The following is a 17,112-nucleotide window of genomic DNA, read 5'->3' as shown; positions in this document are numbered from 1 at the left end:
AAAAACATTAAAAGAAAATGATGTTACATAGGGTTTTCACGAGTTTTCACATGGGATTTCATTCTATACTTCTCCTATATATATACACACACTTAATTTTTGGAATATGCATTTTGCTGTCACCTACATGTATTACAATCATCAACCAATTTTTTTTATCATTTTAAAATTTTAATACAAACTATTATTTTGAAGAAAGTAAAAAGAAAAAAAAAACAGTTCAATACATTAAAACGGTAAAATAAAAATATTAATCCGTCACACCAGTAAAACAACCGATGCAGCCTACCCGCCAACCCAACTAGTTTAGATTGTCACTTTTGCGGTTCGACACATAACTTTCGTTATGTAAGATGGACAGTCCTAAAAGAGTTTTATGAGTCTAAAAAAAACACGAGATCGAGGTTTTACAACAAAGAACCATGAGTTTCAAACGAATGATGTTTGTGCACATAAAAACATCGAATTAAAACTTTTTGTATTTGATTGAAAGAAGTTTGTTACAAACACGTTGATCATGCAAAACACAATTACACAAACTTTTTAGAACACGTTACCTTGTTGCATACATATCATTAGTGAGCAAATAACCAACAATACAACATTTTAATCTATAATCACAAATATATAATTAATTACGTATCGAGAATTTACAAAACAAAATAAAAAAAAAAGTATAACATTCACAAATGAAACCCGGTCCATCTACGAAAACTCGTGACATCACTTCCTTCCGAAACCGCCATCCCAATTCCCGAATTCCCATTTTGACCTACCCCTTGATAATACAATCTCCATTCATCTTTCTCGCCTTCCATATGAACCAGGTAGGGTGACCTGACTCGCCCATCATCCCAACTACCTGGTTTCAAGGCGGGCCACAAAATAGACCCACCTTCCACCCTACGCCAATCTTGTAGCCCGTTTAAAGATTAGGCCAACCCGATTGACCGCCCACCGTCACACCCCACCCCTTCATAAACCATATAATAACCTCCATCTTTCTTGTTCCTTACAACACAAGGATTCATTACTCCATACTCATCAAACCCACCCACACCCCCACCCCCCATGATCTTTCCAAGCTTTACCCACTTCATACCATCGCGTGATCGGGCCAGCCCAATCGCAAAATGGCCCGTTTCAGAGTCAAACGAGTGGTAGTACATTCTAAGATCACCATTACTATGAAACACAACTTGCGGGGATGAGATAAACATCGAATCCCATTCACCTTCGGATCCTAAATCAAATAAAGATCCACTATGATGCTCACCTTCTATTCTAGCCCAATGCCTACCGTCTTGACTCATCGCTAAGCCCGGTAACGACCTACAAACCTTCCCAACTTCACCATTCTTACCACAAATTTCCGGGTTTTGTAACCTAAACTCAAGCGAATCGTCTAAAGACTCAACCTTTTCGTTACTAAAACCCGTATAATACAACCAATAAACCGTATTATTCGCCCTAATCTTCGAACTAGACATAACCAATATTTCACCAGGCATCACACCATTTATATCAAAAGCCCACCAATCATTACTTGATTTCAAGACCAAACCCACATCACTATTGGATTGAACAACACCTTTACCTCTTTCCCAGTGGACCCCATTGCTCGAAACTGCCAACCCGATTGAACCCGGACCCGAATTCCCACTGGGTCGCCCGGTGTACCACATGTACCACCTCTCTTCTTCATCACTCAAGAATCTTTTAACCAAAGGACACCCAACTTCAAAACTGTCCCAAGAACCATTTAAACCCAAATCAAGAACTAGCCCACTTGAAATCAAAGAATTAGTTGAAGGGTTTTGTTGATCTGAGGTGGGTTTTTGTGGGTTTTGAATGTTATGATCTGGGTTGGGAGGAATTGATGAATCTTGATCTTTGATGACATTATCTTTATCATCTGAGACTGTGGGGTTTGTGGAACAGTGGAGTATAAAGATTGGATTTTTATGGGTTTTAATGATTTGGGGGTTGTAAAGATTTGATCTTTTGACAGGAATGGTGATTGGATTTAGGTTTCTTGATCTTAATCTTAATGTTGATGTTGGAGTGGTGGGTGATAACAGTGGGTTAAGGTTCACTGTGGTGGTTGTGGCCATGGGGAGACGAGTTTTGAGAGAATATGAATTGTGAAAAGATCAGAATGAAAGCAGGTAGTAGGCCAATAGGAGGCTGACACGTGTTTGGTTTTTGGATATTTTATTTTTTTGTTTATGAGGATTTGGAGGAGTGTTAGCTGATATTTGTAGTGGAGAAGAGTGACCCGGCAAGTCAACATCTATGAGAATTATTATTATTAAGTTATTAATGGAGAAAGAAATGTAGTTAAAGCTAAAGTAAAGTAAAGTAAAGTAAAGTTTATACGGGTCTTTTTGTCGGTTTTTTGTTACCAGAAATCTCGAGTCTAAAACAGCAACCGTAACATAGACACATAGGTTGATAGATTGCATGTTACTATGTTAGTTCTAATAAATGAGTTACACTCTTACATGGATTGAGATTCATTTTAGATAATAGGGTATATTCTAACCTTTTTTAACTTCACATAAGTTTCATATTATTTATTTTTTTCTCTTTCACTCCATCTCATCTAAAAAATACTGTTTAATCCATTTAACTTTATCTCACTCCTATTAATTTTTAATTTAATATCAAACATTTAGTTTAATTACAAAACTAAATAATAATAATAATAATAATTTTTCATTAATTTCTTATTTAGAATAAACATTGATAATATAATCTTTCATTGACCGAATGGTTGGTTCCACCCGAAGAAATTGTTATGCATATTTGGGTTCATGATGTGTGTGGTATAGGAATGAGTGGAATTGTGTGTTGGTTGTTATGAATGAAATGAACTGTGTTGTCAATTAGTATTTATAGGAGAATGAATTTTTCTTGCAAATGAAATCAATTTTGGAAAATAAATAAAATAAATTGTGATTAACCTTAAGAATGGGAATGAAATCAATTATGATAAGAAGACATTGTTTAAAAATTTTAGAGGGTATTATTGATGATAAAGATAATTTGGTTATTTGGTTTGAAACCATAATAAAATCTACCTATATTATTAAAGCAACACAATAAGTTTTCATTTTTACAATTTTCTCTTCATGAAGGATAAAATGAAAAATATGTTGTTGGTGGGAATCAAACTCACTACCTTGCTTTTAAAATATCTTTGGCTTACCAACTCAACTAGGATGAATTGATGTTAGCCTTCTCTTTTTCTTAATTGGTATAGATTCACAACATTTCATTTTGTTTTATCACCCGTGTATCATACGGGCTCTATCCTAGTTTTGGTTTATATAGTGCTAATTTTTGGATTAAAAAAAAAGAAAAATAGTTAAGCAGCCAAATAGTATGTTATAATAACAAATCAATTAAAATAGCAAATCAATTAGTAATTAATACATATTCTTTCTTTTAACCCATTAAAAGCATAATCCATGGACCATTTTAACAAGCTTAACACTAGTGGGAAGTGGTTTAATACATGCTTAAAGTGTCATGTCATGTTAACACTAGTGGGATATTAGAGTACCCCATGACCTTAATAAACATAGATTTATTCTAGTTTTAAACGGATTGGCAGTTGATACACGAACAAGTTAATTAAATGTTATGATTACCACTTGATTGCAATCTGATTCATGAGTATAAACTACTAAATCTTTTGTAATTATATTCCATAAAAAAATAATCTTATTAACAAATGAGGATTTATAATCCTGTACATAACTAAAATTCAGAAAATACTATAGCTTAGTAAACTCAAATGCTTTCTCATGTCAAAATAAAAGCCAATCTATATGTATGAAAATTCATTCTTAGAAATTTGCTACACTCTATCAATATCCTATTAACCGATGAAATTAAGTAAAAGAGAGTTTATGTTTGGCATGAAGCCTTCAAAAACGGTCAAAAGACAAACTAAAGATGGATTCGAACCTTTATTAAAAGTATTTCACACGCCATTATTCATACGATATTTTAGTGGTGTACGAATTTAACTTGTCTTATGATTGGTTCGACTTTGGTCAGGTACAGGTTGGCACCATAAACATGCAACTCTAGTCTAGAAAGAAAAGGAATCAGACCTACTTACACCAAAGGCATACACAAAGAGAAAAGATGGAACTTGTGTTAACTCTTCAAGAAAGGTATCAAAACTCTTTTGACCAAGTAGCTCATATCTAGCCAACATGTGTGTGTATACATGTAGGCAGTGGCGGACCCAGGATTTTTTGTCAATGGGGTCCCAATTTTTTCGGTTTACAAAATTTTTCGGGTCGGTCGTTATTCGGGTCGGGTCGAGGCGAGGAACATAATAAAACACGGAACTATGGTGTCATTGGAAACGAGTAAGTAGAAAGAATCTAAATTACAAACTAGATGAAACATACACTTTTAATTCATACCCGAAAAACATGAACGTAATCTATATACATGGTCTTACATAATTGACCAAAACATGAAAAAATAACTCTAACACAAATAAATGATTAATTATAATATACATACACAAGGTAAATAATAAAAGAATATGCAAAATCCATGTTAACATTATATATATTGCATGGTGATAATGACTATATGAGAGAAACTAACAAAAAGCACAAATACCCTAACTGAATAACTAAGACTAGGATATTAAAAAAACAACAAAAAAGGAGCATGATGGGGCTTGAACCTTCAACCTCTCACAAGTAAAACAAGGGACTTTCCACTGTACCAGTTCAATCTTAATAGTATGGGTTCCAAGTATTAATTTTTATGGGGTCCTTACAAAATTTAATATACCGTCTCTAAGTAATTTTTAAAAAACATCGGTGTCCCGGGACCCCGATCGAACCTGTATGGGTCCGCCCCTGCATGTAGGGCACCATCATCTTAAAGTAAAAGAACTTACAACCCTTTAAATTTCTTCACCAAAATAAAGTTTTCTCCACAACATGCAAAGATTCCAAAAAACATGGATTCTAAGTCAACCCATAACAACTTGAGTCTGTTACGGCGTGACTAAATGTTTATTGCAACCAACAATAACGCGCAAAATGTTAATGTAGTAACAACCAACAATCTTAATGCGGAAAACATCTAAACTCGTGTTTTTACATGCCACTTGGCCTGCCTCTATCTAGCATCACAGCAGCCTGTTGCTCCTTGAGCTTGTCAACAATTTCCAAGATTCTTGGATTGAAGAAACGGTCATGAACATATTTTTTCTCTTCGGCTTGTAACTCTTTTATAGCACTTGGATACGGGTTTGGAGGCGGTTTTGTTCCTCTTAGTTTTGCAATTTCTTTAAGTCGTTTGTATGCCTTCTTTTTGGCTTTTTTCTGCAGCCGATACTCCGCCTGTTAAAATGCAAAAACCTCATAAAATATTTTTTTCAAACATATTTAGCATTACATCAATATTGTGTATTGAAACGGGTTGGGTCTGATTGACTTGATTTGAAATGTGGAAAATGATCTTTGTCCGAAAACTAATTTTTTTTATATACCAGTTACCCAGCCTGTCAGTTTTTCCACGATTAGGTCAGCTACATTTTATTAATAGACTCAACTCAGCTTAACAAGGTTAAATTTTATAGATACCCGAGATTGGATCGCTAAAAGCCCGAATCAGACCGAGCTTAAACAAGCTCAAACGTAAAAGTAAGCTCATTTACTAAGCGTGCCAGAGCTTCACTTTCAAGCTCAAGCTGGCTCACGACCCTAACCGAACCTTTTATTTATATAATTCTTATTTAATATGTTAAAAATATATTTATTTAATAACTATTAAAATATTTATAATTATGATAAAAATAAGTTAAAGAACTATACAATACATATTATCTTACATAAACTATTTGTAAACAAGTTACAAGTTTATATAAATAATAAACGAGCCGAACTCGAGCTTTAGAAATAGAGCTTGGAACGAGCCAATCTTGGCTCGGCTCGGCTCGGCTCGTTTACACCCGTAATAGATACTTACATCTGCTACATTTATAGCTTCCTCTTCACTGACACCTTGCTCTTTTAATTCAAGCACCCGGGAACCAAATATGCGTGACGGGGCCGGGTCAAAATCACAAATTCTACCACAAAAAGATGTGAAGATTAGTCTAATGCATAAGATCTTTAAGAGCAATTAGGCCTATACAGATAAAAGAGCATCTGAAATCAAGATAATGTTCATGACAGTGGGTTGCACATATATGACCGAAAATTAAAATAATCCAGACAGTAAGGCCAAAAAAGTACTTGATAGGATCTTCATGCAATGATTCAGGATGCTTCTTATAAAACTTATTGACATAAACATCCTCTGGGAGACAGATTCGCTCAACTTTCTTTTCAGCCCGAGGAAAGACAGCAGGTGGGGACCTACAAAATTATGAATATTTTTAAAATTATTAACAAATATTTAAGAGTTTTTTGAAAGCAAATTACGAAAGGAATCTATAATACAGAGTACATACTTCTCCATAGCTTTAAGCCAAACAGGTTTCGCCATGGCTAAACCGTTTACTAGCTTTCTTGTTCTTGTAAGCAAATTGCCTTTTGTAAACGACATGATATTACTTCTGCAGCAACAGTTTCAAGGGGCTTCGGTTTCTGGTATCAACAAAAAACATGAACGTATAAACTTTTCCATTTCCCTAACCCTTAAACCAGCCCCAAAACATTCAACTGAATGAAGTTTGTTCTGAATGATTAAATGAAAACATGTCGTTGGATATGTAATGTTGAAGGAATATTTTGAATTGATAGAAAGCAATACGATTTTTACCCTTATATGTGATTTAATGTTGAACAGAACTGTTTCATAAGTTTTCTCTATTGATAGAATATGTTGTAACAAAACTTCTATAATCTCGTAATCTCACTGGTAGAACCCATCCACTATGGGTTAATTTCTCTTATTTTTATGTATGTTATTTGGCCTGTAAACGAACCGAACAAACACGAGCAAGGGCATGCTCGTGTTTGTTCATTTAACTTTAACGAACACAAACAGGAATACTTTATCAGAAAAATATTTGTGTTCATGCTCGTTTGTTTAAAAAATGAACATGTTCATTTTCGTTTATGTTCGTTCATTTAAAATCTAAACGAGCATAAACGAACATAATTGAACAAAGATAAACGAACACACTTAAATGAACACAAACAAACAACTATAAAACATATTAGGGTGATATAACTTGTAAATACAAATAATATTTAATTATTTTCTATTAAATATGTAAAAAAGACATGAATGGACATAAACGACCTTAAATGAACGAACATAAACAAACAGTCACGAACATAAATGAACGAACGAAATATTTGTTCACGTTCGTTTGTTTAATTAAATGAGCACGCAGTTATTGTTCATGTTTGTATGTTTATTAAATGAATGAACATAAACAAACTTCCCGCCTGTTAGGTATTAAGTAGTAGAGGGGGGCTATGTGTCGATGTTAGGAAGTAGGAGGTTATAGTTGTAAATACTCATTGTAACAGAGTTCGTTAAATATACGAACTGGTATATGGAATAAGCAGCTAATGATTTGAGAGATTATCTCCTTCTCCTGTGTTCTTCTTCTTCTACAATTCTTTAGCTCGATTACCATTTTGTATCGTAACACCACTGAACAGTTCATTGAATGTTCGGTTCGTTTACAGGCCTATATGCTATACGATATGGTTTGGACTAAACCCTAAACCCTAAACCCTAAAGCAATCGAAAAGCTAAGACACATGTAAAGCAAAGGTAAGTAGACTTATCATCTTTTAGAGTTTAGATATCCAAATATGACTAAAAAAGTCAAACAGTATAAAAACTAAATGTTTGTTTTACATGTAAATTGTCTCCTAATTAGAAATATGGAAAAGAGAAAACATACACCCACCCCATGGAGCTGAAAACAAATTTCACAGAGCTCAAGACAACGCACAGAATAAATAAAAAAAAATAGTAACTACAAGGAATTAAAAAGCTTAGACCAAATTTTGATTACCCTTTCTTTTGGAATTATAAATACATGAAGCAGTATAAGCAAATGTACCTAGCCTAGCAGCAGTTTATGTTAATTGGCACACGAATACTCAACAATGTGAATTATCATTATTATTATTATTATTATTATTATTAACTTAATGTTATTGATAGCAGCTTCATATTTATATACTATAGCACCTTTTTTTTGAGCTTTTCAATAATACAAATTAAGTCAGTACTCAAGCATACATACATGCCCTAATACTAGATTTCAAACGAACAATAATAATAATATAATTATGTGAAAACATCATCGTATCGGCTACCTGTGGGAACAAACTTCTTTCGTTCTTTCTTTCTGTCTTGATGACGGCTGCCTGTGGGAAATGGATGGGTGAGAGTAAGTTGCAAGTATTGTTCCTGTATTATATCAATTTACACTTTTAGCCACTGGATTTTTAAGTTTTCCGCATCATCCAAAAACTAAATACAATAGTTGGATAGGGTTTGGGTCTAGACACAATTTCGGTTCATCGGCCCTTTAACGGGCTCAGTATGTATGTTAACATATGGCACATGTAATGTGAATAGGTATGCACCCGCGTTAACATCGAGCGGGGCGGGTCAACCCACAAGATATAGACAAGAGGCTTGAAATCAGGATGTCATGAAGACGCAAAGCCAAAACCTATGCGCGTGGCGCATATCACATATGCTCATGCATATCACATATGCTCATGCATATCACATATGCTCACGCTGTTGGGTTTCTATGGATAATATATACTTAGTTAACCATTTAACTAGTCACAATTAAGGCGGAAGCGTGATATTTACAAACTAAACATATCTATCCAAATGTATATATATATATATATTACAAGTTTATATGATATGTGTTCATGAACAACCTAGTTTATTCATGTCATAAGATTACCAATAATCTATATGTTAGAAACCCGAGGCAAGGATCAAGTAATACGGAAAAACTAAACTATCAAAGCTTGTAAAACTTACATTCTTAAACCTTTAAGAGATGTAGTTGATGGTTGAAGAAGATGATGATGTTGATGCTAGACTTTCAAAGGAAAATCCTCAAACGGAATATACCCCGAGCCTCCAACACACACCGAGCTATGTTAGGGAGCTTGAACACCAAAAACCGAGACCCGAGCCTCTTCCTTTTTGTTTGGCCGATAACAAGAAGAAAGAAAAGAAAGAGTGGTGTGGTCTTTTTGTTTACTTGAAAGTTCCTTATGATCTTGATCTTTTTCTTTTTATCATTACTCCATCAAATCCAAACATGATGTTAGGTATTTTGGTCACTTAACCCATACCAAATGCATGACAAGATATTGACCAAAATCATGGGGTGTGGGGCCCACCCAAAACCGGCCCCAAATATATTTATTTTTATTTTATTTTTTTTTATTTATTTTATACTTTATAAAATATATAAACACCCCATCTTTTATAAACCATTTTATAAAAGAACACATAGTTAAATAATCATTCCAATAATAATTATTTGAATAAATAAATTAACCAATTAATTTATTTAACACTTTCAAGTAAGTATTCAGAAACTCGATTTTCTGAATGTATCGTGTTCTGTATTTGTCTCATAGATCTTATCTTAACAAATACATAATTGGTGTGTGTCTAACTCGTTATTGGGTATGACCCGACTTGGATCAAACACAACTAGCCACATTAACCTAATTATGTGTCTCGGGCATATGGTTTTCCAACAATCTCCCACTTGCACGTGACTCATAAGAAGTTAATGCTAATGGTGAATACCGCCTAACAACAGGTCACCACCCCTAGTGTGTTTGACTAAGTGCCATTCAATAACATCATCCCCTTCAAGTCCATACTTGATATGATATAGGTAAGTCTTATCATTATATCCCTTTGTTACTAGATGTCCTGTCAAATCGAAGAGACACAGAGTGATCATTCTCTCAATGATTTAACTTAACAGGCCTTAGACATCTAAACTCTCAACACATAAGAGGAACAAATTCTATCTTGACTGCATACATCCTCGTTGACATCTCATATGATATCTGAGCTCTTTCTTACACGTCATCGTGTTACTGAAATAACAAAGAAGAGAGTCAAGATATCAGACTTGATGAAAAATCAGATCCGATATGCATCTCAGGTCAAAGGACACAATGATACTCGCCTTTACTCAAGGATTACTTATGATCAGTTGCACTAACTCCATGCAGTGATCCTTGAGAGCGGATCATGTCCAATATTTGTATCCCACAAATATCTATGAACCTTGGTGGCAAACCTATGCCCTATATTCATCACATGAATATCAACCAATCCGGGTTCATAATAGTCTTAACTTCATACTTGTTCCCACAAGTATGATCGACTACGGACGTTTAGAACAACATAAGTCATTCATGGATTAAACATGCAAATATAGAACATAACTCAATGAATAATTAAAACATAATTAATTTTCATGAGATACCCATTACATTCGTTCTTATACAAACACTAAATACAGATTAAATCCACTCACTAGAATACCGAAGTCCTAATGCACAAACATGACCCTCATGCTTTGGCCTATCGAGGAGCTTCGTGAGTGGGTCCGCAATATTTTGATCGGTATGAACTTTATGAATACATATCTTTCTCTTTTCAACTTCATCCCTTATGTAGTTGAATCTGCGCTCAATGTGCCTCGTTTTCTGATGAGCACGAGGCTCCTTGATCTGTGCAATAGCACCTTCATTGTCACAGAATATCTCTAGGGGCTCCTGAATGGTAGAGATAATCCCTAGATCCATGATGAACTTTTTCATCCATGCAGCCTCTTAGGCTGCCATTGAAGCGGCGATGTACTCAGATTCTGTAGTGGATAACGCGACAACATCCTGCTTCGAACTCTTCCAAGAAACAGCGCCTCCATTCAAAATGAAGACATATCCCGACTGTGACCGAGAATCATCTCGGTCAGTTTGGAAACTCGCATCCACGTAACCCTTTACGACGAGTTCCTCCTCACCAGACCCATATATTAAAAACATATCCTTAGTCCTTCTAAGGTATTTTAATATATTCTTGACAGCCATCCAATGACTGTCACCTGGGTTGTGCTGGTATCTACTCGTTATGCTTAAAGCATACGAGACGTCCGGTCTAGTGCACATCATTGCATACATAATAGATCCTATTGCAGAAGCATAAGGAACATGCTTCATCCTATCCTGCTCTTCCTTAGAGCTAGGACTTTGGGATGAGCTTAACACGGTTCCTCTAGGAATAGGTACCAAACCTTTCTTAGAGTTTTCCATCCTGAACCTTTTCAGGATTTTATCAATGTATGCACTTTGATTGAGTCCGATCAATTTCCTTTGTCTATCCCTGTAGACCTTTATTCCCAAGATATATGTCGCTTCTCCAAGATCCTTAATTGAGAAACGACTACTTAACCACGCTTTAACGCTTTCCATACTTGGTATATCATTTCCAAATAAAAGTATATCATCGACATACAAAATAAGGAACATGACTATACTCCCACTAGCCCATTTATACACACACGCCTCATCACCGTTTTGGACGAAACCAAACGCTTTGATTTCTTCATTGAAACGATGATTCCACATCCGTGATGCTTGTTTCAACCCGTAGATTGATTTCCTTAACTTACATACTTTGTCAGGATTAGATGGATCGACAAAACCTTCAGGCTGAACCATATGGACATCTTCCTCAAGATATCCATTAAGAAAAGCGGTCTTGACATCCATCTGCCATATCTCATAATCAAAATGAGCTGCAATGGCAAATAATATCCTGATCGACTTAAGCATCGCGACCGGCGAGAAAGTTTCATCATAATCAATCCCTTGAGTTTGCGTGAAACCTTTTGCTACAAGTCGTGCTTTGTAAGTATCTAAATTTCCATGCATATCGGTCTTCTTCTTGAAGACCCACTTACATCCAACCAGTTTGGAGTTAAGTGGACGATCAACCAATTCCCAAACTTGGTTATCGTGCATGGATTGCATCTCGGCGCTCATGGCTTCAAGCCACTTGTCACAATCAGGTTGTGACATAGCATCTTTGTAGGAGATCGGTTCATCCGAATCGACCAAGTAGCAATCATCCACGAGAAATCCATATCTCTCGGGAGGTTGACTAATCCTACTAGATCTGCGAGCAACGTGTGTATGATCAACCATTTGATCACTTTCAACATCCTCGTGTTGAAAACTAGTATCGACCAATTGTGTATCATCCAGTGATTCTTGAACCTCTTCAAGTTCCACTCTCTTTTCACTAGGTCCTTCCATAAGGAACTTAGTTTCTAAGAAGTATCCTTTGCGTGAAACAAACACCTTTTGTTCACTGGGATCATAGAATATATATCCTATATCATCCTTTGGGTATCCTATGAAGATACACCTGATGGATCGAGCCTCAAGCTTATTTGGGGTGTCACGTTTAACATAAACTATGCATCCCCATACCCTTAAATATGAAAAGGATGGAACCTTTCCATGCCACACTTCATAGGGTATTCGATCCACCTTTTTGGTCGGGGCCATATTCAAAATACGAGCCGCTGTAAGTAGCGCATATCCCCAAAATGATGGTGGTAGTGAGCTTCGTGCCATCATTGATCGAACCATGTCCAACAGTGTTCGATTCCTCCTCTCGGATACTCCGTTATGTTGAGGAGTACCAGGAGGAGTGAGCTGTGAAATAATTCCACAATCTCTAAGATGACTTTGAAAAGCATCACTTAGGTATTAGCCTCCTCTATCGGAGCGGAGTACCTTGATTGTTCGGTCGAGCTGATTTTGTACTTCATTTTGAAATTCCTTGAACATTTCAAAGGCTTCATGTTTGTGTTTCATTAGATACACATACCCATATCGACTAAAATCGTCGGTAAAGGTAATGAAGTACCTTTCACTATTCCTACTAGTGGGCTTGAGAGGTCCGCATACATCCGTATGTATGATACCTAACAAGTCCTTAGCCCTTTCATTTGTACCTTTAAAAGGTTCTTTGGTCATTTTGCCTTGAATACAAGATTCACACTCATCAAACGAACCTAACTCATTTGTTTTCAAAAGACCATTCTTTTGGAGAGTATTTACACGATTCTTGTTTATGTGTCCAAGACGACAATGCCAAATGTAGGAATCACTCAAATCCTTTTTGAGTCTTTTAGTGGAAGTTTGATATAATGAGCTATTTGAGGTATTGTCATGAACCAATTCATAAATACCGTTGTTTGGTACAGCTTTAAAATAAAAGATACCATTAGATGATACATGCATTTCTGATTTTACAAATTTAAAGTCAAAGTTACATTGTCTAAGAAGGTGCACAGAAATAATGTTCCTAGTCAAACTAGGAGCATACAAAACATTTCTCAAAACAACTTCCAAACCACTTGGAAGCGATAAAGTGAAGTCTCCTCTAGCGACCACGTGCACCCTTGCACCGTTGCCCATGAAAAGACTCACTTCGCCCTTCTTTAAGTCTTCATTCCTTTTGAACCCCTGCAACCAATTGCAAATATGAGTTCCACATCCGGTATCCAATACCCATGTGTTAGAAGAAATAAGATTTAGCTCAATATTAATCATAAAGACATTACCCGAGGCATGCCCCGCATTCCTCTTGTCTCTTAGCTCTTTTAGGTAGACCGGGCAATTGCGTTTCCAATGTCCGGTCTCCCCACAACCAAAACAAGGATCATCCTTATGACCCCTCGGTTCCACAACCTTTTGTTTCTTTGCCATAACCGGTGATTTGCCCTTACCCTTAAGATGCATAGGAGGACCCTTTCTTTTTGCTACCTTAGCCTTAGGATTGGGTTGAGATCGATTCTTGGATCTACCTTCATTGATCGCAAACACGGGTAAAACCCTTTTACCCATGCTCGCCTCGGCTGTTTTAAGCATTGAGTGAAGTTCTCCAATGTTTTTGTCCCACCCGTTCATGTTATAATTTAACACGAAAGTGTCGAACCTTTTCGACAAAGAGTTAAGGATCAAATCCGTTGCTAACTCTTTTGAGATGGGACAATTGAGCTTGGCGAGGCGATCAATGTAACTTTTCATCTTAAGTACATAAGTTGAAACTGGTTGATTATCATCCATTCTACATGCATGCAAGGCTCGAACCGTTTCGAACCTTTCAACCCTCGATTGCTTAAGGAACATTTCCTTAAGTTGAGTAATCATGTCGTACGCATTATGGTTTTCGAAATCCTTTTGGATTTCGGGAACCATAGTCGCCAACATGAGGCATGACACTTGAATGGAATCTTCCGTGTGTTGGACCCAATTCATATATTCGACCTCACTTCCCTCTTCCGGTTCATTGGGGATAGGTGTTTCCAAAACATGATATAATTTTTCTTGTTTTAGAACAATCCTTAAATTTCGGAACCAATCCGAAAAGTTATTGTGGTTAAGACGGTCTTTAGCGAGAATAGATCGGAGAGATACGTTTTGGACGTTAGGGATTATGTTGTCGTCGACGTGTGCGGCCATCTGCAGAATTTTAATTAAGTTCATTTTAGTGTTTTACATATTTTAATTATTAATACCCTATATATATACCAAATATAATTAATAATTAAAATCTAGAATCCAACGATAAACCCGACTCCGGTTAGGTGACCTTTTTCCCATTGTCGGTTTATCAAGGTAGTTATTCATAACAATTGCAAACCCTTTTGCAACTTCTAGAGTTTATGGGACCGGTTCGAAATCATATTTCGTGTCGGCATGTTTATCCCATCAACACCTATTAGACCCCATGCTTGGGTGACCCTCTTCACATGGTTCTAATTTAAGTCGTCCTACTTGTATCAACTTGTAATGTTAACATACAAACGGTTAGGTGACCTTTTTCCCATTTATATGCCAATATTACCTCAACATATTAATTTACTCTATGCGGTTAGGTGACCTTTTTCCCACTAAGAGCTTACTAATATGTTAAGCGTTAATACAAAAGGATAGTGTTTAACTTGTTATCCTTAATTTCAAAAGGGATTTTTTTTGGTTTTAATAAATCTAGTTATAAAACTTTAAATCATGTTCTAACATGCATTTAGTAACATGATTATTTTGAAACCTTTTTCAAAATTCTAATTTATAATAAAACCATTTTATCATGGGCGTGAGACGGCTAGTTAATAAATCCATTTTATTAAACTACGTGTCACGTAATTACCAATAATTATTAGAACCCGTTTTATGCTTTGTTAATTAATTCTATGTGACGAAGTTGATATCCTAATATCTAACAACCACATAATCAAACAATCAATTAACAAGCATACACAATTATACTAGACACGAGCCACTAAGTTAGACCACACTTGTTAGCCGAAACAAGTGTGTGTCTTAGGTCCAATCCTAAGGGACACATGACACATGGATGTTGTAGCTCCCACTCGATCCCGCATCCAAATGCTTCGAGCATCTTCTTCAACCCCGTTGTGATCCATTGGGCTTGAACTTGGGCCTTAGCTTTCATAAGCTTCCATTTGGGCTTAATTGGTGGGCTTAGGTCCTTTTGGGCTTGAATCCCCTTAATGGGCTTGTGAGACCCATTATCACCATACCCGGCCCAATAAGGCCCAAACTTCCAATTTTGCAATCTTCTTTAAATTTACATAACAAATGTCCTAATACATTTTTTTCTATAAAATAAAGATATTACAAATAAACTATTTATTACATACCCATATGAATAAATAATTACAAAATTGCCCCTAATTAATTATTACAAACCGAAACTTTGAATAATTAATAACAATCACAACAAACATCCATTTGGTCTACGGCTCGGTCTAGTTTTAACAAACATAACCCGTTATGTCTTAGGAACCCGTTCCAAAACCCCTTGACCTTATCGGGCCTAGCCCAACCCATTTGGGCTTGACCCAATAACTTGATTATGGGCTTCGGCCCACATGTGCAAAACACATGGGCTTCGGCCCAATGAAAAGTCTAATGGGCTTCAGCCCATTTAACAAAAATGGGCTTCGGCCCATTTAACTTTCTTCCCTCCTTTATTTTTCTTCTCGGTTAACCCATTAACCTAAAGAAGTGGGCTTCGGCCCAATCACATCCGAATTGGGCTTCGGCCCATGAACTCGGTTTTATATTTTTTTTTTTTTGAACAAAGCCAAAAATAATAACAAGATTAAATACAAAAAAAAATCATGCATGTTTATTTTTGTATAAAATCTTTCAAGGGGAAAAATATAAAACCGAAAACCCGAAGCTTAGTTTCCCGTATCCCGGCTCTTGATGCCATTTGTTGGGTTTCTATGGATAATATATACTTAGTTAACCATTTAACTAGTCACAATTAAGGCGGAAGCGTGATATTTACAAACTAAACATATCTATCCAAATGTATATATATATATATATTACAAGTTTATATGATATGTGTTCATGAACAACCTAGTTTATTCATGTCATAAGATTACCAATAATCTATATGTTAGAAACCCGAGGCAAGGATCAAGTAATACGGAAAAACTAAACTATCAAAGCTTGTAAAACTTACATTCTTAAACCTTTAAGAGATGTAGTTGATGGTTGAAGAAGATGATGATGTTGATGCTAGACTTTCAAAGGAAAATCCTCAAACGGAATATACCCCGAGCCTCCAACACACACCGAGCTATGTTAGGGAGCTTGAACACCAAAAACCGAGACCCGAGCCTCTTCCTTTTTGTTTGGCCGATAACAAGAAGAAAGAAAAGAAAGAGTGGTGTGGTCTTTTTGTTTACTTGAAAGTTCCTTATGATCTTGATCTTTTTCTTTTTATCATTACTCCATCAAATCCAAACATGATGTTAGGTATTTTGGTCACTTAACCCATACCAAATGCATGACAAGATATTGACCAAAATCATGGGGTGTGGGGCCCACCCAAAACCGGCCCCAAATATATTTATTTATTTTTTTTTTTTTTATTTATTTTATACTTTATAAAATATATAAACACCCCATCTTTTATAAACCATTTTATAAAAGAACACATAGTTAAATAATCATTCCAATAATAATTATTTGAATA

The 17,112-nt window shown here is 35.8% G+C and overlaps 2 protein-coding genes across 2 annotated transcripts; both read right to left on the bottom strand.

Moving 5' to 3' along the window:
* Window positions 1-486: 486 nt before the first annotated feature.
* On the bottom strand, window positions 487-2,134 carry LOC143612398 (uncharacterized). Its single transcript, XM_077086390.1, has one exon. It carries the CDS (start codon window positions 2,112-2,114, stop codon window positions 933-935), a length of 1,182 nt encoding a protein of 393 aa, XP_076942505.1. The 5' UTR covers window positions 2,115-2,134; the 3' UTR covers window positions 487-932.
* A 2,945-nt stretch (window positions 2,135-5,079) lies between these two features.
* LOC143612397 (uncharacterized) lies at window positions 5,080-6,684 on the bottom strand. The gene is made up of 4 exons (XM_077086389.1): window positions 6,500-6,684; window positions 6,282-6,404; window positions 6,013-6,115; window positions 5,080-5,384 (listed from the first exon to the last, which is right to left on the bottom strand). The coding sequence occupies exons 1-4, from the start codon at window positions 6,592-6,594 to the stop codon at window positions 5,139-5,141; spliced, it is 567 nt and encodes a 188-aa protein (XP_076942504.1). The 5' UTR covers window positions 6,595-6,684; the 3' UTR covers window positions 5,080-5,138.
* Between the last annotated feature and the right edge of the window lie 10,428 nt (window positions 6,685-17,112).

This window comes from Bidens hawaiensis, unplaced genomic scaffold (genome assembly GCF_021521415.1).
Source record: "Bidens hawaiensis isolate Kalapana, Puna unplaced genomic scaffold, B.hawaiensis_p1.1 tig00034578_1, whole genome shotgun sequence".
NCBI lineage: Eukaryota > Viridiplantae > Streptophyta > Magnoliopsida > Asterales > Asteraceae > Bidens > Bidens hawaiensis.
Note: the sequence above shows the minus strand (reverse complement) of the source record. Positions and strands in the feature narration are given on the sequence as shown.

Excerpts from the sequence above, each read along its gene's own strand:
- LOC143612398 (XM_077086390.1), bottom strand. The coding sequence starts at position 2,114 with ATGGCCACAACCACCACAGTGAACCTTAACCCACTGTTATCACCCACC.
- LOC143612397 (XM_077086389.1), bottom strand. The coding sequence starts at position 6,594 with ATGTCGTTTACAAAAGGCAATTTGCTTACAAGAACAAGAAAGCTAGTA. Across the intron at positions 6,405-6,499 it reads TGGCTTAAAGCTATGGAGAA|GTCCCCACCTGCTGTCTTTC; the intron begins GTATGTACTCTG and ends ATAATTTTGTAG. Across the intron at positions 6,116-6,281 it reads TTGCATGAAGATCCTATCAA|AATTTGTGATTTTGACCCGG; the intron begins GTACTTTTTTGG and ends TTTTTGTGGTAG.